General features: G+C 41.7%; 1 protein-coding gene across 2 annotated transcripts in view; it reads left to right on the top strand.

Annotated features, from left to right (window-relative positions):
* Positions 1-24,358, top strand: part of PARM1 (prostate androgen-regulated mucin-like protein 1) — a 111,175-nt gene that overhangs the window by 74,041 nt on the left and 12,776 nt on the right. For both annotated transcript variants that reach the window (XM_005555058.3, XM_015450394.3), the window contains 2 exons: positions 2,797-3,522; positions 23,536-23,614. In XM_005555058.3, the coding sequence (XP_005555115.3) occupies positions 2,797-3,522; positions 23,536-23,614 (805 nt within the window). The remainder of the gene's footprint in view (positions 1-2,796; positions 3,523-23,535; positions 23,615-24,358) is intronic.

The raw sequence follows: 24,358 nt of genomic DNA, 5'->3' as shown, positions 1-24,358 counted from the left end.
CCTCAAATAGTACCAGGTAGGCAGCCCTCCCTGAGGAAGCCATGATGGATGTGGCCATAACTAAAGTGACATGTGGAAAAGAGTGGAGAGATGTTGGAGTATTCATGAATAAGGTTCTTGGGTTAATTCATTTTTCTACTCTTCCTTCATTTCTCCCACAGGTCCTTATTAAGCACTTACTATGACCTAATGCTGTCCTAGGCTCAGGAGAAACAGCCATGGGTAAGACCAGGTCACTGTGCCCTCATTGAGCTTCTATTCTAGTAGAAGAGAGAGACAATACATAAGTGAATAAATAAATACATAATTTCAGGAAAACCCTTCTCTTATTGTGAAAAACAAAAATGAGCAAAAGGTATGGCATTTCCTCAAAAAATTAAGCAAAAAATTACCATATGATTCATTAATTCCACTTCTGGGAATATGCCCCAAAGAACTGACAGCAAGGACTCAAACAGATATTTGTTCATCCACATTCATGGCTGCAATATTCACAGTAACCCAAAGATGGAAACAGCCCAAGTGTCCATCAGTGTATGAATGGATAAGCAAAATGTGACATATACATACAGTGGAATATTATTCAGCCTTAAAAAGGAAGTTTTAAGTCATTATGCTAAGTGAAATAAGCTAGTCATAAAAGGACAAATATTCTATGTGAAGTACTTAGAGCAGTCCAATTCATACAGACAATAGAGTGTAGAATGGTTGGTTGTTTTTATGCCATTCCAATGTGGAAAGGGAGTTGTTTAATAGGCACAGAGTTTGAGTTTGGGAAAATGAAAAAGTTCTGCAGATGAATAATGATGGTTGCACAATATGCATATAGTTCCTGCCATTGAACTGTACACTTAAAATTCATTGTAATAGTAAAGTGTTATGCATACTTTACCACAATAAAAAATTTTTTAAAACATTTAAATGGACAATGGGCTAGAGGAGAAAAGAATTAGTTAGACTTGTCTGGGATGATTCCTTTGAGGAAGAGGTGACATTTGATTAGAGACCAATCAAATTGATGATGAGAACATGAAATTACATAGGGAAGCAATTCTGGATTTTGTTCTAAGTACAACAGAACACCTTTGGAGGGTTTTGATCAGTGAAAGGACATGAGCTGATTTACTGCTATAAAAGATCATGCTGGCTGCTCAGTGGAAAGCACGCTAAAAGGGAGGAAACCTGGGGGCTAGAAGACCAGTTAAGAGACTGTTGCAGTTGTGTTAGGCTATTCTTCGCATTGCTATAAAGGAATACCTGAGGTCGGTTAATTTACAAAGAAAAGAGGTTTGATTGGCTCATGGTTCTGCAGCACTTGCTGTACAAGCATAGCAACAAGTCTACTCAGCTTCTGGTGATGCCCTCAGGGAGCTTTACTTATGGTGGAAGGGGAAGTGGAAGCAGGCACATCTCATGGTGAGAGTGGGAGCAAGGGAGTGTAGGTGGGAGGTGCCACATGCTTTTAAACAGCCAGATCCTGATAGAACTCACTCACTACCATGAGGACAGCACCAAACCATGAGGGATCAGCCCCCATGACAAAAAAAAAAAAAAAACACCCCGCCAGGCCCCACCTCCAACGCTGATGATCTCAACCTGAGATTTGGAGGGCACATCCAGACTAATCAGCAGTCATCTAGGCTAGTGACTATAATGGCTCAGGGGATGGGAAATAATAGGAGAGATAGTGAAAAGTGGTTGAATCAGGATTGTATTAGCAAGGTAGACTCATCCTGATTCACTAATGGAATTGATGTGGGATGTGAGGGAAAGACATGCCTGAAGGGTGACATCTTGGTTTTTAACTGAGCAACCTAGTGAATGGGGTTCCCATCTACTGAGATGCAAATGACTGGGGGAAATACTAGTCAGGGAATGACAAGGGGGTGTGGGGAGGCAATCAAGAGATGTGTTACCTAAAAGTGAAACCATAAACCCCATGTCCAGGAAAGTACTGGCACATAAAAGCCCTTTATTAAATAATCATTGAATGAGTCAGTGAATGAAACCAAATGCGTAAGCGTGGGGAAGGAGAAAGGAAGAATGGAAACTAGCTCTAAATTTTACTACATATGAAGGAGTGCATTTGGCAAATGATATGATGGTAAGGACCCTGGGCTAGAATTTCAGACAACTGGGTTCTCAGAAAATATTTCCATTTTATTCTGGGACCTCTCCCTTTTTCTTTCTCTGCAGGAAATGTGTTCACATATTTATTCATCCCAGCCAGCAGGTCCATATCCCTTACATCCCTGTGCGTAAGTGCAGAATGGGTAGCCCCCAAGACATGGAACAGCTAATCAGTGAGCTCCTCAGCTGTGGGATGGAACGAGACTGAAGCCCCCTCCTGCCAGCGACCACACTCATCACCAACCACTCCTTCCCCACTCCCAGTGTCCACACTCACAGCGTTCCTACTGGAGCTGTGGAGTTGGCTGCTCGACAGACCAGACAAATTCCCATAAATCAATTCCCCAGAGGGTCTTACTCTCTAAGGACATGATTTTAAGCAAGTTGGGGACAAGATTAGTTCATACCATGCATTGGCTAGTCTTGAATTGACAGTCCTACTAATTGTTCTTATGGAGTTTGGGGCAGGTTCCTACTGAGACTTGCAGAGCAATTGGTGGGAAGAAAATCCGTTAAAAGTTGCCTTCACAACTGCGGCGGGCATAATGCAAAATGAGAAATACCTGTGAAAATACTGCAAAACAGCTGTGGAGTAAGAGCGTTGCCTCTATTTCACATATTACCTTGTTTCATGTATTAACCACTTTTGTACTGGCTCTTCCACAGGATGGAGGGTACAGAGTCTGCCGACATCAGCTCCTTTGCCTGTTTCTCTTCCGGCAAACACTATGCCACCGATCACCATCTGGACTAGCTCTCCACAAAACACTGATGCAGACACTGCCTCCCCATCCAATGGCACTCACAGCAACTCAGTGCTCCCAGTTACAACATCAGCCCCAACATCTCTGCTTCCTAAGAACATTTCCACAGAGTCCAGAGAAGAGGAGATCACCAGCCCAGGTTCGAATTGGGAAGGCACAAACACAGACCCCTCACCTCCTGGGTTCTCGTCAACAAGCGGTGGAGTCCACTTAACAACCACTTCGGAGGAACACAGCTCGGGCACTCCTGAAGCAGGCGTGGCAGCTACAGTGTCGCATTCCGCTGCTGAGCCTCCCACACTCATCTCCCCTCAAGCTCCAGCCTCATCACCCTCATCCCTATCAACCTCACCACCTGAGGTTTTTTCTGCCTCCATTACTACCAACCACAGCTCCACTGTGACCAGCACCCAACCTACTGGAGCTCCAGCTGCATCAGAGTCACCGACAGAGGAGTCCAACTCTGATCACACACCCACCTCACATGCCACAGCTGAGCCAGTGCCCCAGGAGAAAACATCCCCAACAACTGTGTCAGGCAAAGTGATGTGTGAGCTTATAGACATGGAGACCACCACCACCTTTCCCAGGGTGATCATGCAGGAAGTAGAACATGCATTAAGTTCAGGTGAGTCTCTGTCTAGTCCACTAGTTTTCATTACTACATCCACACGTTAAGAATGCAGTTCAGTGAACCAAATACAATGGAAAATTTGAATTTTGCAGTGTAACACGTAAGTTGAATTATAATTCACAAGAATTTCCACAAGAGTGCAAACTTTTAGTCACTTAACAATTTTCATGATTCACTGTGGCCAATTGCACCTTTATGGCCTGTTTTCACAAGTCATAATGATGCTACAGGGAAGGTAAGCACATAAGACCAGATAGCAAAGGGATTAACAGCATGGCTTTGGCCAAGCTTCCTAGGTTTCAACTCTGGCTCCTGACCTTAGGCAAGTTACTTCACCTCTTTGTGCCTTTATTTTTCCACATCTGTAAAATGGGATAAAACAGGTTCTACTGCATATAGTTCTTGTGGAGATTAGCTGAAATGACATAAAGCACTTAGAACAGTTCCTGGCAGGGAGTAAATGCTCAGGAAAAGTCATTTGTATTATTCTGCTCAGCGTTTTAAAGTAGTGTCTCCCTTTTGGAAACCAGTCAAAGTAGAGTAGGAGTGGAGAAAACTTACTTATTCTTTATAGTCACTGATGTATTTCAAGGGAAAGACAATAAATTTTACAAGATGTCACATCTGCTTTTATTTTCCCAGTAATTCTATGAAGTTAGTATTATTTTTATCTTTATTTTGTAATCTTGGAAATTATGGTGGAGAGAAATCGAGGGCTCTTTCTGAGGTCACCCGCATCTGACATTGATGTGAAGACTATACAATTTAGCGTGTTGGGCAGAAAGAGGCTTTCATGGGAGCATTTGGCCACTTAGCTGAGAAAGAGGGAGATGAGCTCATTTTAGATGAGCCAGAAGTTAGCGGGGGAAATGGAGCTGCAGCCCCTCCACTGGGTGGTCCTGAGAGAGATGTGGACTGAGAAGGTCATTTCCAGACAGCACCCTGCATGGTCAGTTGGGGTCAAAGGAATGGCCATCACTGAGGAGAGAATCACAACTTTTAACAAACAATTGATGTACATCCATCATGAATGGAAACTGTGCTTGACAGCAGAGGTAGGAAGAGACAGAACTAAGATTAACTAAGATGTGATTCCTCATGGAAGAGCTCACAATTTAGTAAGGGAAGAAGTCCCAAAGAATTGCACATTTTTATTTCAAAGGTCCAGTATATCATTGAGGATCTCGACAAGAAAAAGAGAGACACTCAGACTGGGATAAAGGAACTAATGACAAAGGTCTGACTGGGGAATGGGAGAACCACAGGGGTCGTGATAACAGGGCTGTTACAGGCCAGACCTAGGAGGAAAGGAGAGAGTAGTAACCAGAACCCAGAAGGAGAGGCCCAGTAGAGTTGACCACGCCAGCAGGAGCAGTGACTCTTGGCTGACGGACACAATGATCTCAAGGTTAACCTCCCTGGAGTGAAGGGAATGACTACTGTGCCCTCCCTCTCCCAGCTCCTCTGATACACAGCCAGAAGCCAACAAGGAGACGCACTGGTGTGGTTCATGCAGGTTGACTTCCTAGAGGGCTGGTCAGAGAACCACACAGAGAAGGGTGGAGAGTGGATCTGCAGAGGTGAAGGAGGGAAATCTGTTGACTCCTCTGTGCAGCCCATCACCCCATTAGCACCCTTTTTATATCTCCGGGCCAGCACTTAAAACATTGAGCTTGAATATATATCTTCAGTCTGTCTCTGTCCCAACCCCTGCACCCCAGGCTCCCAGCATGAAGATAACATCTCTGACACTGGTACCTGGAGCAGAGTGGGTGTTAACCTTGATGCGATATCTTAAGAACCATCTTAAACAAAGGGAGCATCAAAATACAGTGACCCCATCTCTTTTCTTTCCTAGTTCAGGCGCTCACCACCACTTGTCTGTACAACTTTTTCAGTTTTTAACCGGCCACCCTCTCTTCACTTTCTGTCCCCTTCAGGATACCTTAGACATAGCAGGTTGATATTCCTGAGCACAAAATCTAAGCTTAGCATACATGAATCTCTAAACTGACACATCTACTCCTTCCTACAAGTACCCTAGTTTTATGGGCTGGATTATTCAAGACAGTTCTGTTCTAATATCTTGGCTTGATTTTAGGCTCTATATCTTGATTTCCTCAACTCTAGGCCAGGAGGGTCAAGAGGCCCCAAATTGGTGGCAGTTGGCTCATAAACCTTGCAGTTCATGGGAATATCATATACAGCAGAAACTCAGAAGAAACGACAGAATGTTGAAATGGCTGGGGAAGAGACGTGTGGCAGATTAGAGGGACATCACTGACCAGTGCACGTTTCACAGACCAAAGAGTGTTTATCCCTATGATCTACTAAATGAAAAAATCTTCAGATTGCATCTACCAAGACCCTCTTCTTCATGCAAACAAGTACGAGACCTATCCTTTGAGATTTTATCGTTTAAGTAGAGAGAAAGGACACAGGACAAGTAACTCTTAATATCACTACTTAGTTTCTAATATGAGAATGAACCCTGGTAGGCAGAAGGATCTTTGGGATGATATGATAGAACCTGCTCACTTCAAAGGTGAAGAAACTATGTCCCAGAAGTCTGAAGTGCCTCACCCAAGATCACACGGCTCAGTGGCAGCATTGGGCCCTGTGCCCAGGGCCCAGATCTCTAAGCCAAGTCAAGTCCTCTCTCATCACTCTGAATTGCTGCACTGCTCCTTTATTAGCTAGCAGACCAAGCAGCATTCTGTGGGTTTGCGCTTCAGGTTACTATTTTGGGATGCTCTTATTTAGAGATTCTTTATACTGCTTTTAGTAGTGGCAGTAATAACACCACATTTTGCATAGCATCTTGTCTTATCCTGTGTGGGTTCACATAGTATGTTTCTATTAATCCAAGGATTCACCCACTCAACAAATATCTAAACATAGTCACCAATGAATAATTCTGAAACAAGGTGAATATTGTGGGAGTTAAATTTAACTATAGATGTTAAGGAAGGGCTCCATGATGGAGAGAGCAGGGAGCTGAGTTGCAGGAAATAAAGCAAATTTGGGCCTAAAGGGAGATGAAGGAGATTGGGGCAAAGGGAGTTTCAGGTGCTCATTTACAAAGGCAAGGAACCAAGAGCACGATCGTTAAGGCTGGACACACTTGCATTCAGAATCCACCCAGAAGCTGTAAGCACTTAAGCTGCTCTTGTTGAATAATCCAGTGCCCTCCACATTGCCAGGTCTAATGGTAAATTCTTAGACCTATTTTATTTGTTTATCATTTCAACTTTTATTTTAGATCAGTGGGTACATGCCCAGGTTTGTTACGTGAGTTTATTGCGTGATGCTGAGGTCTGGGGTACAACTGATCCCGTCACCCAGCTGGCGAGCACAGTACCCAATAGGTAGTTTTTCAGCCCTTCCCCAATTCTGCCTCCTTGCTCTTGTATTCTCTGGTGCTTCGACCTGGTTTGACCTGACCTGGAGCAGTGTCTGACTCAGATGATCACTGCCCTCATCGTTAAAGCACTGGCTCTGCTCAACGTTCAGGGTGTGCATCTTCACTACCTTCTGTCTCTGCTGCCTTGCTTCACTTCCTCATTTTCCTTCACTATCCAGGTCAAGTACCTCGGGCCTCCTCTCTCCCTGATCTCTCCACTGTCACTCTTGAGTGGATGACTCATGACTTTCAGTGTCATCTGTGTACTGATAACACTGAGATGTAAAATTCTCCCCCTGTTTTGCTTGACTGAACTATAGACATGAATAGCCAGCTGTCAGCCAATTCATCGTCTCCACTGGGTGGCTCATAGGCATCTCACACTTAATATGTCTAAGGCGAATTACTGATTTCCTTAACTCTCGGCCTGTGCCCCTTGATCATTTCCTGTCTTCTGTCAATTCTTCAGGCCAAAACCCTCGAAGCAATCCTAGACTCCTTCTTTCTCATTTACTCTATATCCAGTCCATGAGATCAGGGCTGATCGCCTCTCATCCCTCTGTCATCTTTCACGCGTGTCACTTTAATATTCCTGCAACTGATCTCACTATTCACTGCACCCTTGTCGGGCAGATCTTTTCAAAACTCAGAAGAGACTCCACTGTTCGTCTGCTCTCACATTCCAGTCACTCCCCGCTCTGAATCAGAGTAAAAGCCAAAGTCTCTACCATGCCTACAAAGCTCAGCAGGATCTGACCATAGGACATCTACCCTCACCTCTTCCACTCTCACCCTCAGACACACTGGCAGTCTTACTGCTTCTTGAACATACCGGAGATACTCCTGTCTCAGGGATTTTGCACTTACCATCCCCCCTGTCTAGAACATTCTCCCTCCAGATCTTCAGTGGCTCCCTCCTTTTCATCAGTCAGGATTCTGTTTACCTGTCACCTCCTGAGCAAGCCTTTATTCACTCCCCCATCTGAAATAGTAACCCCCAGCACTACTGATCCCTTTCCCTATTTAATTTTTCTTTTTATCACTTAACCATTTTCTGACATCATATGATTTATTTGATAAGTTAGTGTCTGTTTTCTGCCACTAGACAGAGTCAGTGTCTGTTTTCATGTCACCATGAAAGCGAGGACCTTGTTTGCAAATAGGAAGATATGGGCTACACCCCCAACCCCTAGAACAGAGCCCAACACATGGTAGACCCTCAATAACATCTGTTGAATACATGAATAAAACAGTCAATCAACTGATACTAGGGAAGTTAGTAGATCTCCCTGAGCCTTGATCCTATCATCAGTAAAATGGGATAGGGATAGTATTCACATGATGGGGTTATTGGTAGGTTCAGGTAAGATAATAAATTTATAGCATATGGCTATTGAGCAATAGCTCAATCAATGGCTATGGTTGCTACTTTATTATTTATTTACCATTATTACTATTCTGCTGGTGTGATTATCATTGTTATTATTTTATTTATCATGTTGAAGAATGCCCACCATCTTCAACAAATATTTATTGAGCTTTTACTATGAGCCAGGCATCTGGTTAAATACTAAGGATATAGCCATGAGTAATACAGTCACTTTACTCACGGACATTACAATGTAGTGTGCACATGGTGCAAGGCATAGTGAGTAACCTAGTTTGGGTCCCAAGCTACATGGAGGGAGACACTGCAGATGTAGGAAGATGCCTTCAGGACAAGCATTAGAGAACCCTAGGGAGCAGCCTAAGACAATTGGTTATACTTTCTAGGCCATTGATAGTCACCAAGGGCTTTTGATCAGGGGAAGAACATATTGAGAATCATATATTAAAAGTATTCAACTGATGGTAATATGTATGTCAAGTTGCAGGGAGTTCAGAATTGGAACCATGTATGCCAGTTTATAACTGTTTTCTGGTTTGTCATTGTTGTGCACTGATAGTAGGCACATCACTTAACTACTCTAACTTAAAAGGGCTTGGTTGTAAACTGAATACAGGAGAAGCAATCTCTCAGGTCCTTTTGGCTTTTTATACTATGGTAATTATTTATTACAATTATCCTTTACAGAAGACATGAGGTTCATGGTCATATGAAGCGTACTGAGAATATGTATGTTCCAAGAACTGGGCTAGGGACTGACACAGGTAGCCCTCATCTGATCCCAGTAGCGTGAGCTCAGCAGTATCTGTTCTACAGGTACAAAACAAGTCCAGAGAGACTAAGTTCTCACTTGAGTGACCAGACCAGGATTGAAATCCAGTTCCTCTGACTGACCCTAAGTCAAGTGTTCCTTTCACAATGCCCATCCTACCTGAATTCGTAGAAACACAGAGTTAGGGAAGAACTGATGGGCTTCAGCATTACTGCAGAAATGAGCTAGATGGGCTAGTTGCCAGATGTTGCCAGCTGGGTCCCAGGGGTGGAGGTGCCCAGTGAGAAGAGAAGCAGATGGTGGTAGCCGCCATGCAAAATTCGCTGTGCAGAAGACGAGTTTTGATGGATTTTCATTTTTTAGCTTTTGTTTGGCTCTTAAAGGAAGAGAGAAAGATGTGATGTGTTAAATTTGGGTCACTTTGTTTTATTAAATCAGAGCTCTTCAAGGATGAAAACTATGACTACAGTGTGTTTTTGACTCCCTGAACAAAATTGAATGGTGCTATGAACAATTTGGTGCTCAGTACATGCTTGAGGGATTAACTGACATTGCAAAACAAGTAATATTCAAAACATCATCAGTTCTTGCATATGCAAACTTTAAAATTAGAGTCACTGTGCTTGTTGTAAAGTGGATATTCTCTTTTGTCCGTAAAATCCACATGTACACTGGTCTTTCACTATCCTATTATTTTCATTATGAAGAGAAGCACACACAACCGTGAAAATTGGTGAAGACCATTGAACATTAAATTGCTGATCTGAACCGCAGTATTTACTCAGTGTAAGCTATGCCAATAAATACCTTTAAATAAAGGGCACTAAGCAGGCACAGACATCTAGACATCTCTATGTCCATACCGGCAAGGGACTTTCAGCTCTACAAGACACCCATCAACCTTAGATTTGAAAAAAGACTCAACTTGTAGAAACGATGAAACAATAATTTTAAAAGGATACGTAGAAAATTTCAGAAGTGAAAAAATGTATATTGTAGTATGTTAATGACCATCATGTTTAACTGACATATTAAAAATAGGTTAAAGGGGAAAACAATTATTTAATTTAAAAAAAAAAAAAACAACAACAACATAGGTGTGAGAAGACCATGGTAAACATTTCCTGGTCAAATTCTTTTTAAATGGCCAGAATGTATCAGAAAGCAATAATCCTAACAAGTATAGTATCTTAGGCTCAACTTTACAAATATTAGATCATTGTACATGCCCAGGCCTGGTCCTCTTATGGTGAGTGCTGCCACCATCTTTTCAGTTTTCTTTCTCTCCCACTCCCTAGCTCTACTCTGTCACTGAGTACTGTTGATTTTGAACTCTTGGTAGCTCTCAAATTCATCTACTTCTCTTTGTTTTTATCTCAGAGCTCCCATAATCCCACTGCAATAGCCTCCCAACTGCCCCTCATTTCCCCCCTGCACCCATCTCCCTACTCCCTGTTGTCCACACAGCAGCCAGAGTGACAATTAAACACAAATCTGATCAAGTCTCACATAACCTTACTACCACCACCATCTCTGGAGGCAGTCCACTGCTTTTAGGGTAAAGTCCAGACAACTTCACTTTATGGGGGCTCCACTTGTCACCCCAGTGTCATCCCACAACCCTCCCCTCGCTCTCTGCACCACCCACACTGGCTGTCTCTCAGTTCCATGAGTGCCTACATCTCCCTCTTGATTTAGGGCCTTCACTCACTTGGACGCTACCTGGGACTTTCTCACAACCCATCACTTCACCTGGTTAATTCTAGCTCATTCCTCAGGTCTCAGCTCAAATAGCACCTGGTCAGAAAGTCTCTTATGGGGCCCCCTGTCCAGTGTTGGCCTCCCAGTTACAAGTTGTCACAAGTCAATCACATCTGTTCTTCACAGCATGTGGAGAACACATTTTACTTATATTTCTTTGTTCATTGCCTTCACTGCTTTTAAAGTACCTGAGAGTGGGTCCTTGTCTATTTTGGCTAACAAATATATTCCCAGCACCTAACAGTGTCTGGCTCAGGGTAGGTTTTCAATAAATGTCCAATGAATCAATCAAATCAATCAGTGATTTTTGGTGACAATATCAATCTTTAGACAATAAATTCATATATTGTGTTAGCCTCATTAATCCTGTGCTTTGAAATGAGAATGAAGAAAAATTGAACATCCTCACTGTGTCTACAGAGACATCCCTTCGGATGCCTTTAAGAAGTGTAGATGTCTAAAGGACTTTCTGCTGCCCACCCCAAGCCCAGCCCACCTCTCTTCTCACCATTCTGACTCCCTTCTTTGGCTTTCCCATAGACTCCAGGGCTGCCAACGCTATGGGTTGTTATAAACTCTCACTCATATTTTTTCTTTTGTGCCCAGTTCTTTTTTTTTTTTTCTTTCCAACTTTTATTTCAGTTTTGGAGGGTACATGTGCAGGTCTGTTGCATGGGTAAATTGTGTGCCATGCAGGTTTGTTGTACAGATTTTGTTACTGAAGTAATAAGCATAGTGCCCTATAGTTTTTTTATCTTCACCCTCCTCCCACCCTCCACCCACAAGTAGGTCCCTGTATCTGTTGTTCCCTTCTTTGTGTCCATGTGTACTCAAGGTTTACCTTCCTCCTAAGTCAGAACATGTAGTGTTTGGTTTTCTCTTCCCACATTAATTTGCTTAGGTTAATGGCCTTCAGCTCCATCCATGTTGCCGCAAAGGACGGGATTTCATTCTTTTTATGGGTGAATAGTACTCCATGGTGTATATGCACATTTTGTTTATCTAATCCACCATTGGTGGGCATTTAGGCTGATTCCGTGTCTTTGCTATTGTGAATAGTGCTGTGATGAACATACATGTGCAAATGTCTTCATGGTGGAACTATTTATATTCCTTTGGGTATATACTCAGTAATGAGATTACTGGGTCAAATGGTAATTCTGTTTCAAACTCTTTGAGAAATCTCCAAACTGCTTTCCACAGTGGCAGAACTAATTTGAATTTCCACCAGCAGTGTATAAGCATTCCCTTTTCTCTGCAACCTCACCAGCATCTATCTTCAACTTTCTAATAATAGCCATTCTGACTGGTGTGAGACAGTATCTCATTGTGGTTTTGATTTGCATTTCTCTAATGATGAGTGGTGTTGAGCACTTCTTCATATACTTGTTGTTTTCCTATTCTTTAAACTTAGTTTAAACCTCAAAGTTTCCTAAAGCCAGATAAACTCCCATAAGGGGATCCAACTGTCAGATTTTAATTTAAGTAAAAATTATTCCGAATTATTGTCTCTTCTTCTTATATTTCTCCTTTGGCTCAGTTATATTACCTAAATCTTAATCTGGTTTTGAAATGTTTCCAAAATATCTTTTGAGATATATATGTCAAGGTAATAAAATCAGCTATTTACTATCTATTTAGTTTGTCATGTAGTAGCAATATAACTCTATCACATATTTTAATTGTCCCAACATCACCTTTTATTACATTTGGAAAGCTTTTGTCTTTACAGAGCAATTTTCTTTTTCTGTTTCAAACGCTTTCACCAATCGCATATGATGAAAGTGGCTGTGGAAATGGTTTACTGAGAAGATGGGATTTAACTTATAAACACAGCTGATACCATTAATATGTCGGATATGGACATGCTTGATTCCATACCCTGACTGAACCCTTACTCTAATCTTCCAACTCAAAAAAGCATGTCTTTTTAGTTATAAAATAATTTGGCAGGGAAATGAGAATGGATGAACACCCTCCCATCATCTTTATCAGAAAGGTTCTAAAAATCCCATGTCAGAGAGTCAAGTCAGGAATATTGCATTAAGAGTGCATAAAATGGATGCTAACTTAATATTGTCCTCAGCATGTTTCGTTCCCCCTCGGGTCCTAGGATACAAAAATATTGGCCAAAAAGAGATGATATTTTATTTAACAGTATAATGCTTTTATTGTCAGACTCATGAAGGCAAATGTTAAAATTATAAAATCTCAGTAGGTCCATGGATGTGGGCCATCAAAAACACTTTGCCATATTTCCATGTGGAGAAATCATGGAGTCATTTCAAAGACAGGCTCTAGGAAGGCAAGAATGGTAGTAACAGCACAAGCTTTGGCATCAGACTGCCTGGTTAAAATCTCACCTGTGCTATTTGCTAAATGGGAGAAATGAGCAAGTTTGTTTATCACAGGTGTTCCATTTTCCTCATCTAGATGATGAGGGTAATTATAGTACTGTACCTGTTTTACAGGATTCTTATTAGGGTTACATGAGACAAGTATATTAAGTGCCTCTTACATAGTTAGCACTGTGTAAATGTTAGCTATTATTATTACAGTTGGGTCCTTAATTCTCAGTGTGGATACCAACCAGCAAGAGTTTTGACTCTTCTAGACTTTGATTTTCTTAACTCGAAGAATTAGAATGTTTGTAAAAACACTTTAAGATTCCCAAAGGGATTATTACTGTGACCATTAGATAATAAAAGTCCACTTAAGTACCCGCCTATAGCATAATACAGAAAAGCATAATCCAAAAAGTGTAAAGGAGAAAAATAGCTATGTTCACATTTGAAACAATGACAGTTTCAGAAAACTTGGAAAATCCAAAGAAAAGTGGAGTCCAAACAACTGAAGGTTTCTAGCTAAGAGAAAGGCAATCTTGGGGCATTGGGGGAAACAAAAGCTGAGCTGCAGGATTTAGCCTGGGTCCCATCTGCCCCCAAGGTTGGACAATTGAGACCTAGAAGTTGTACTCTTCCCTTAACTTGCATCAAAGTTTGGAAATTATTTTTCTTTCCAATGTTTTTAACTCCAAAACTTTGAATTCCTGAGTCTGGGAGAAATTAACACTTGGTAAATACAGTATTCAAAAGCAAGATCCTGCGTGGCCTTGCTGATTAATGACATGGAGTGAGGCTAAATTTAGCTTGTGGTTCCTAGGAGATCCCTGAGTCCTTGGGACTATAGTAATTATATTGATGTCACTGCCCTTGGCCAAGGTGTCAGGATAGGTAACCTGAAACTATGACTCTCTGTTCCCTGCCCATATTCTGTGATAAAAAAGATAAACTTGCACACTGCTTGGCAACCAGGGTTAGGACTTTGTCTTGGGCTCTTAGAAGTTCTTCCTTCTTGCTTATGTCCTCTGAACCAAGAAAATACCAGTGTGGAAGCTCTCACCTGCCAAGGTTGGTGAACTCCACAAGAATCTGAGCCTTTACCTTAGCAGACTGGATGATTTTTGCAAAGGACATACGCTAACTTTTCTCATTTATTTTTCCCTTTAGTTTCTTGTTTGTTTGTTTGTTTGTTTTCTTTGAGACTGAGTTTTGCTTGCTCTCGTTGCCCAGGCTGGAGTGCAGTGGCACAATTTCGACTCACTGCAAACTCCACCTCCCGGGTTCAGGGGATTCTCCTGCCTCAGCCTCCCAAGTAGCTGGAATTACAGGTGCTCACCACCACACACCACTAATTATTGTATTTTTAGTACAGACAAAGTTTCATCACATTGGCCAGGCTGGTCTCGAACTGCTGAACTCAGGTGATCCACCCGCCTTGGCCTCCCAAAGAGCTGGGATTACAGGCGTGAGCCACTGCTCCCAGCCCCTTTAGTATTATTTTATCCATGGTCATGCCTTGTTTTCATCACTGAAATACTAAAGAGATAGAGGAGACAGTTAACAACAACAGCAACAACAAAAAGCTCTTCTCTCTCATTGTTCACGGAGATGCTGGCACCTACTGAGCAAGATGGTGGCATGCTTCCTGCAGTCCATATTCACTCCTCTAAGCTTCCTTCACAGAGATGACCTAGGAGTTGAGATTCCCCAGCCTGGCCTCTGATGTTCCTCATTCCTGGCACACTTCTTTTGATCTGGGGAGCACCATTAGCACAACTGAATGAGGGGATTGATCCTGGACACTTAGCTGGAGTTGCTGTGTGTTAATCGGTTGTTCTAAGGTGGAAAATGGCTGCTTTGCCTTGAGAAAAGGCAATGAAGAATATCTCTCATTATTCTTAGAAAACCAGTATAGTTCACATTACAGGTGTCAAAAGAGAGCTGAGATTGAACAACCTGAACACACAGTTAAAATAAATTCCAAGTGGAAAAGAGGCTTCATTCGTGTGGGAAAAGATTGTAATTCTAAGTGAAGTGAAGAAACTTTAAAACCATGGTAACCAAGAACTGTGCCGACATGTGTGCCTGGTTTGCATTAATTGCAAACGTGCGCTTCCCAGGTCCTTAAAATACAGCTGATGTGCCCCTATGAGAGAGGAATGAAGAAAGAGGAAACAAGCACTGGGCTTGTGCAAGAGCAAGTATTTTATTATCTCAACCAAGATTAATATTTCTAGCATACATTTTTAACTACAGGTTTTAGGTAGGTAACATCCTTTTAGATAAAAGTGAAGCCAGTCTCTAAACCAGGTCTTCTGATAACATGAAGTGGAAACATAGATGTTGGGATCCTACCCCACAGTTCGAATCCCAATTCTGCCCACTAACTAGCATGTAGATAAGAGTACAAACATGAGGTAAAATATTCCAGCTGTGATAATACTTGGCTAATTTTGATAAAGTTTACCTCTGCCACTCTGTGTAAACAAATGACTAGTAACTTAATGATGTAAATATTTTGAGAGAGGAGTAATGGGGAAAAGGGCTAATTTACTTATTTACAGGACAAGCTTAGGTTGTGTTAATTAAAAACACTTCTGTAGTATACTTTTATGCAAGCTGTTTTCTTCATAAAGATGCTTTCTTTTTGCAACGTAACTACTAATAAAGTTCAGGTTTTTAAAAGTAGCTGTGCTTCAGAAGAAATCAGAGTTATTTTGTGAATCACTTACTTTAGGCCTAGACAAATAATAAAGTATAATGTAGTATACCTGGCTTTAAGAGACTTTCAGTCTAGAGAGTAGGCAGAACGTATTCCCATAAAACCACTGGTATGACAGTGTATTTCATACATCTACGTCTTATATGTATAATATGCATAACCACCCACAGCTACATATGGCAGTATCAGTTACATACTAAAATAAATTTACTAAATTGTCCCATACACAATAAGACAGCAAATGTCTAGAAAAAGAGGACTCAAGATAGTGACTGTCATCAGGGATGAGTTCCAAGAGAAAGCTGGACTTGAGAAGGATTCTGCATAAAAGGTGCATCCTTCTTCCCAAAGCATTTCCATGGTCCCTGCTCCCCAAACTATCAAGTCAAACACCATGATCCCTGGCTTTCAGAGTTTTTATGATTTGGTCCTGAGTACTCAACCATCTACATGATCTCTGTTAGTTTCCATTATGCCTTCTTATATAGCCTGTGGTCCTCGTTTTGTCACTTAGTCAGTCCTGCAGCCTTTCAGTCTCCTAATCCATAAAATGAAGGCACTGGCCTCTACAAAGATCTCAACAGCCCTCTTTGTTCATGCTAATTTACAAAGCATTTCATCTCATTTGATCCTCCCAGTAGCCCTGTGAGGTGGAGAGGACAGGGATTAGTCCATTTTTTAGATAAGAACACCAGTCAAGGTGCTCTGTCTTTAAGCCCAGTGCAAACCCTTCAGGCCCATAAATGTTGGGTGTCTGCTCTCCTCCGAGGTGGTTCCTGCCTTGATCCTCCATTGCTGTCTGTCCAAGTCCTGCCCCATCCATCAGAGAACAGCTTCATTCCCAGCTCTTTCCAAGACTGCTCCAGACTTTACAGGCCCACCCACCTTAGTTACAGGCAGAAATACAGAGACTGGCACTACTCACCTCTCTTGCCTCCCTGCCTGTCTGTCCATCCAATCCTGCACACCCCAGTATGGTTCCTGGGGCCTGACACTTGTCTCTGCCATGGAGTGGTGACACCTCAGGGCCCTGGCCTATTGAGTCTCTGTACCCCACACTGTCCTGGCTTAAGGTGAGCCCATGGAGTTCATTCAGGAGAAGCTTATAGGGTGGATTTGGGGTAAGAGGGAGGAGGCAAGATGTGCTTCCCCTGGCATGGGGTAGAATGGAAAGAAAAATGGGAATGAAATCCAAGCAGACAAGGCCAGAAGACAAAGAGACTTTCAATAATGGTAAAATTAGGATCTACCTAGGTTGCAGTGTCTAAGAACTGAGGTTTTCTTTTCTAACTTTCTCTCCATCTCACAAACTACACCCTGCTCCCACTACCACCCCACTAGAAGCAAATTGCAGTTACCATGTACCCTGGGTTATTTAATATACTGAAATGAACAGCATTTGGCAGCATTCTGAGCAGTTATTTTGCACCACAACACACACTAGAAACCAATGACCCGAACAATCTAAGGCTGCTGTTCTAGAACTGTAGTCTGCTTCTAACTAGCCCTCTTTCCAATTAATTTGAATTATTGAGTTTCAATCTTCCTTCACCAGTATGTACAAGAGGACCCACGTCATCACACAGCCTAAGGCAGGCCCTGATTCCAGGGCAGCTAAGAGAAAGCAGACAGAGGATGCACCAGAGCTGTAGGTTTTATTTTAAAACAGTTGAAGATTTAGTACTAGAGCCCAGGGTGGCAGGAGAGCCTAGTGGGTAACACATGGACTCTCGAACCTGTGCTTGTATCCCAGTTCTTCTACTTAGCAGTTCTGTGGCTTTGGGTCCTTAGCATCTCTGTGACTCAGTTACCCCAACTGTAAAATGGAGATAACAAGAATACCTACTTTATGGAGTTCTCATGAGGATTAAATGAACTGAAATAAGTGAAGCTCATAGAACAGTCCCTGGCACACAGTAAGTAACTGGAAAATGTTAGTTGCTTTTATTTTTGTTGTTGTTTATTTCTCTTGCTATTACTGTTGTTCTTTGGAGGAAGGAGACATGATCTGATACTCTTGCTGTGAAAATGAAGAGCCTAGCATAATATATAGAGATTCAGCAGGCACAGAGTTCTAACTGTCAAGCCCTCGCCAGTGACCCACTTCCCTCCTCCAGCACATCCACAGACACATGCTTTTAAAGAGAAAGAATTCCTCTGACACAAAATGTTCCTTCCCTCTTGGTGACCTTGACTGAAGGAGCCGCCACACACTCTGAAGTGGCCACCTGCTCCTCTTCTCTGATTCTTACCTAATCTCTGGACCAGGAAGTGGAAAGAAAAGAGCAAGAATATTGAAAAACAGTCAAGAGGTTTGTTAAAGACTCTTCTCAAAATAGATCAGAGGCATGCACACATACTCAGGAACTTGGTCAAGTATCTACATGCACCTTCTAAATAAGCTGACTGGTGAATTTTCAAGGAGAATGTGGCTCAGGAGTCATCTATGGATAGCAGTGAGACACTCACCTCTTTTTCACCTCTGGAAACTTTCCACCATCACTTCCTCCACCCCTAGCTCTCTCAGAGCAACAAAAACTTCTTTAAAGAGCCCAGCAAAGTTCTTTCTTCAGAGGTTGTTTGGGTTCATCCCATCATGTCCTAATATTTACATTTTTGATACAATTGGGCAAATACTAATATTTCTTCCAAAGAGCTCAAATAAAATGTTTATTTCATGTTTAAAGTGAAATAAAAAGAAAATCCCTCAATGAGAAGAGTCCCTAGAGGAACATTTGAGGTTTGAGAATATTGCTAAGCCCAGGAATACAGAAGGACCCTTTTAGTCAAGTGAGAGGCAGGAGGCTTGGATGTGAACAGAACCCCTTCTGAGTGTGTGAGAAAGAAAAGGGGCCCATGTGTGTGGCGTGTGGGCCCATGGGGATGTGTGAGTGTGGGGAGAGAGACTCTTAAATGATGCCACACATTCCTGGACTGCCTCAGGGTATAGAACAGAGCTAAAACAGGGAAAGGAATAACCCCGAAGGCAGCCTCCTTCCTCAGGGTTGTAGGGGAGTGGAGTAGTGGCCGACCAGGCTGACCAGGAGTTTACTCTGGCTGCTTCAAGGATGTTATCTGACTCTATTTAGACAATTATTCCTTGATAAAGTTTGGCTGTGTGTCCCCACCCAAATCTCACCTTGAATTGTAATAATCCCCATGCATCATGGGAGGGAACCAGTGGGAGATAATTGAATCATGGGGGTGAGTTTTACCCATGCTATTCTCATGATAGTGAAGATCTGATGGTTTTATAAAAGGGAGTTACCCTACCCATGCTCTCTTGCCTGCCGCCATGTAAGATGTGCCTTTCACCTTCCATCATGATTATGAGGCTTCACCAGCCATGTGGAACTGTGAGTCCATGAAACCTTTATATATATATATATATATGACACCCAGTCTTGGGTATGCCTTTATTAGCAGCATGAGAATGGACTGATTCATTCCTAAATGAACTCTCCTCCAGCTAACCACCTTGGTCACTGATGGGGACTTTCAAGTGCACAGTGAGAAGGGCAGGGGCTGGGGAGGTGGGACCACAGATGTAGTCGTAGGAGTAGGTACTCAGGTAAGAACTGGAGCAGGTGATTCCAAGGTGAATATGTGGTGAGTCAGCTGTGTGGAAACTTTCTTAGCACAGCTATTAGGGTACAAAAAAATTTCCAGTAATCTTTTTTAAGCTAAAATTATATTTGTTTATTCAACATTAAATACATCAGTTAAGTATCCTCTGTGGGACAAAGATGGTGCCTTAAGCTAACGGTGCACAAAGAAATGGGAAGAGATGCAAGATGGCCATGAATAGAATTGACCTAGGGAAGCATATGAACATAACACAGAATGCTTGAAAGAAGTTGATGCTGAGATCTGAGAACACACGACACTGTAATTTATTCAGGGGTGTCAAGGAAAACAGCTCAGAAGAGTTGATATTTAGCTAGATGATGAAGAAGAATAGGAACTGGTCAAGCTAAGAAAAGTTAATGATTAAAAATGCAAAACCTAGATTAAATAGTACTGGGTCCAATTGCTAGTTCAATCATTTACCTCATGTAAAACCTTAATCTCTCTGAGCCTTAACTTCCTCATCCATAAAATGGGAACAATTCTTCCACCTTGTAAAGAGAATTAAATAAGATGATAGCTGTACAGTTTTGCGCACAGTCTCAGCCCAAAGTAGTCGCCTGCAAACGGTAGCTATGATTATTCTTTAGCCCGTTTATTCTGGTCCTGGGCCATTAAAAAAAAGTGGCAAAATGCAACCCTGAGGAATTCCAGACTTCAGGGAGACCAAAATTCAGAGAGGCTTTGGTTCACAGGCCTTCACCAACCCTTTGGATAGGCAGAACATGTTGGTAGAGTGAAATGTGCTAGTACGGTGGAATATTCTTGTATCTTGGATTATAAAACATATAGATAAGTTTCCTCCAGTTCTTAATTTCTGCCCATTCCAGGGCTTTATCACATGAGTCACACCCACTCTCTAACTTACAAATCCCAATGAGGAAGAAATGAAATGCGAGCCACCTTCCCCGTGTCTCCACTCCCAGTGCACTGCCTGTCAGTGTCCCGCACCTTCCTCATAAGGCAGAGGCTCCCCTGCCCCCCAGCCACACCTTCCTCATTTTTTCTCTCCCTTCCTCATATTGAAAAATGTAAGAGGAGGAGGAGGGGAATTCCAGTTTAGTTTAAACAGAACTCAGGGGGAAATGGCATTTGTTTTCACAAGGAGGAAATAAAGCCTTTTCAGTCACCCTATAAAGTTGTGCTAACATGGGCTCAGCAACCCCTTCATGTTCTCAAACTGTGATGCCCTCGGGTGTGGAACTTCCCAGGGCTGATGTTACCAGCTGCTTCTGAAAGTAGCCACTGCTGTGGAGGTAACAGCAAGCTCAGGATACAAGATCTCCTAGGCTCAGGGCCAGATAAAGGTTTTCTGCTTCTGGAGGACTCCTGTTCCCATGGCTGGCATCCACTGAGAAGAGTCAGTGGGTAGCAGAATAGTTAATACAGTGGTTCAAATATTTAAGTACTCTCTATTTTATCTTATACCATTTGGCCTTATATTGGGCTGTACAAACTCTCAGAAGTGCCCCTTTGCCTAACTGCCCTCAAGGGCCCATCAGGAGGAAAATAACTGGCTAATTCCAGCTCTGGTCATATAGGCTGTCTTCTATGGACATGGTAGGGTGACGTGGAAGAGCCCCATTTGAAGATTGGGGGTAAACTTGGAGCTAGAGAGCCACCCATTACATGGAGGAGAAGTGGTCACTCTATCACTTACAATCCAAAAAAAAAAAGAATGCACTTTAGTTGGAGAACCTGCCTGATTTATCTTTAGAAAGAGGTGGTATATAAATAAACTCAGTAAATCACAAAGTTGGAGGGGACCCAACTGCTAAAGTTAGAGAAGAATCTCTGAAAAAGGCCAAACCTGTGATTTCCTATATTAAGCTATCCCTGGAGCAAGAAAGAAGAGTCTTGCGGGAAAATCAGCTATATTCCTTCTTTTTTCTTCCAGTTTTAAAAAAGAAAAATTAAATTAAAAGGTCAGTGTTTTACGCTTCTCTTAATTGCAATTACTGTATCTTTTTGTATCTTAAAATACTCCTATCACCTTACCCTGTGGTTATAACCCTCCTTTCATAAGCTTTTAAAAGAGCTATTACGAGGCTTCAGTGAACTTTGAATTGTTCTAATTTCAACACAGTTTAGAGGCCAAGAAGCCAAGAGGAGTCTTTCGAAGTAGGAGTGGAGGTTTTCCATAAGGGGAACTGACCTCGGATGTTCTCTACTTGACCCAGTCTGCACATTTGATCATTCAGTGCCGTAATTCTGTCTTTACAATAGTAAAAAGGGAAAGAGAATTATTATGATAATTATATTAATCTGGCTCAAAATGATTCCAGGAGCAAAGAAATGGATCTGTGAGTGTTCAGAAGCTTGTAAGCTCTGAAATGGTTAAATATAAGTCTTCGTCTCAGTTTTAATGTTAGCAATGATTTTTTTTAATCTCTCTTTTAGAAATTATAACCAACAGGAGCATAGATGTCTGATGTAGCATTCTTTCATCCAAAGCTTTTGAGAACTTACTAAAGAATTAACAAGTGGACTGATTGGCTTCTTAACTGTGCTACAATTCTTTTGGTGGGAAGGCTAATAAAGCGAACAGTAACAGGAGCCATTCATAACCAGCAGACAAAAATAAATAAATAAAAGAAGAGATACTAAAATAATCTACAGTGATAAATCTCCAAAAATGTGGGGGAGAGTCATCACTTTTGAGACCTAGTACACGAGAGATGAGAATTGGTCCAGGATCATATATTTGCATAGTGCTTTAAACTGGTGCACCTGGCATCTCAATTAATCCCCTTAAAATCATGCAAGATGGGTAGATCACTCTTATTCCTCTGTCTCAGCAGGTAAGTAGTGTAAGAGTCGTCAGGGATAAGTAAATAGTTCATGGTCACACAGCTACTAATAGTTGGACCACATTCAAATCCACATATTCAGACTCTAAATCTCTTGTGCTCTTTGCAGTGTGTTTAAAAGAGTCCAATTCATTTGTTGAAGTACTAGTAAATAATTTCCCAGTTGCCTAAAAGAGTAAATGGGGTCCCTAACACCAGCTTTAGTGCCAAAAACTCAGTTTAAGTAGTAGGGGACAAGAACCCAATTGATTCTTGCCATTTTTAAGGTGAAATACTAAAGTATATTCATTATTAATGCAAAGCTCACACAAAAAGCATGTTGTGCTTCAAAGTAGTATTTGAAGGAGGTATGGTTATTCTTACATGGGTACATGCTCAAAGAGTTTTTTTAAACTGCCCATTAAAAGTTGCTTTTGGAACCAGATTTCAAACTACAGAATAAAACATTCACGTTACTTTATATCACACCAGGATATTTCTACAAACACAAAATAGTGTTACCTATCAGACCTGACCTTATTCTATATATCAAACTTTGCTTTATTCTCTATAAAACCAAGTTTACTATTCAAGAATGAAAACTGAACATATTTCCCACAGAGGAATGTTTTAAAATGCTTTGACTTGATTGCCTCATGAAAATTAGTGTATTTCCTACCAAGGCGACCCTTTTAAAGTGGATACTGCTGATATTTTTATGAAAAAACCAACCACATTACTTTGTAGTGACCCTTGAATAAAACATCCTAAGTCTCTCAATATTTCACAAGTAGTAGAAAGAAGAGGCAGAGCCCATAAAAGAAGAAAATAGGACAAAAAGAAATGTAAAACCCACTACCCCTGCAAACAACAGCAGCAGCAACAACAACAGATTGATGTCATTCTTAAAAAGATAATCAAAATATGACTAAGTACTCCTCTCTGAATTCCAGGTCAGCCAAAAAGTCTTGATAAATATTGATCGTTTACCCAATTTTACCTGCATAAAAAGTGTTTTGGTAACAGAGTTAAGATCCTGGGTTTTATTCTAACTGTGAATGTCATACAGAATGATCTGAAGTAGCTTTTTCCCCTTTCAGAGAAAAGATGGGATCAGGCAGAAGGTGGATACGATGCACGCCAAAGTCACGTGATGCCCCGTATCCTCATGTATCTTCTTTTCTGTGCCCTTCCTCCCCCACAGGCAGCATCGCCGCCATTACCGTGACAGTCATCGCCGTGGTGCTGCTGGTGTTTGGAGTTGCGGCCTACCTAAAGATCAGGTGAGACGCAGCTTAGTCTTCTCTTTAAAGAAAAGGATTCTGTGTTATTGGGCTCTGGTTCTGAGCGCTGTTTTGCTGGATACTTGTTCCTTAATAGGTATCTGAGCCCTCAGAAATATTGGCAGAGAAGTGAAAAATGGTGGGTGTTCTCCTACTTCGCACAACACAGGTATAGATGTACCTTGGCAAAGTAGAAGAAGTAAGCTGAGATATACAGCATGATGATGCAATGGAAGAAGAATTAACGTGGAGTCGGGAGACTGAAGCCTAGGCTCTCTGTCCTGAATGTACCTCATTACCCTGGGAAAGCCACATGCCTCCTAAAGCTCACCTATTCTCATCTGTGAAAGGGGGTAAAGGGTGGGATCAATGGTTCCTAAATTCTGATGTTCTGAATACCGAACTGTGGATTTGTACCCAATCTGTTAATGAGGTTTCCACTGATTCGCATGCAAAATGTAAAAAATATAAGGAAGGTGTGGCTTTTCCTATAAAACTATTTTTTCCCCTGTGATTATGTCTTTATATTTTTGGTTTTAAAATATCTTTTCTCCTATGAAATTAAGTAATAGTAGCTGAGATTTTACTTTCTTTAGCCTAATAGGAAGTTGCAATACTCTGTGAGTCCTCCATTTATGTCTTCTATTGCTCTGTGAAATCAAGTCTCAATACCACATTACTCACAGTCTCTGAGTGTCCTTCCAGCTGTAATATGCCAGATGGCAAGTGACTGTCTTATTTCCC

Source organism: Macaca fascicularis, chromosome 5, assembly GCF_037993035.2.
Source record: "Macaca fascicularis isolate 582-1 chromosome 5, T2T-MFA8v1.1".
NCBI lineage: Eukaryota > Metazoa > Chordata > Mammalia > Primates > Cercopithecidae > Macaca > Macaca fascicularis.
The sequence above is the reverse complement of the archived record's forward strand: the minus strand, read 5'-3'. Positions and strand labels throughout refer to the sequence as shown.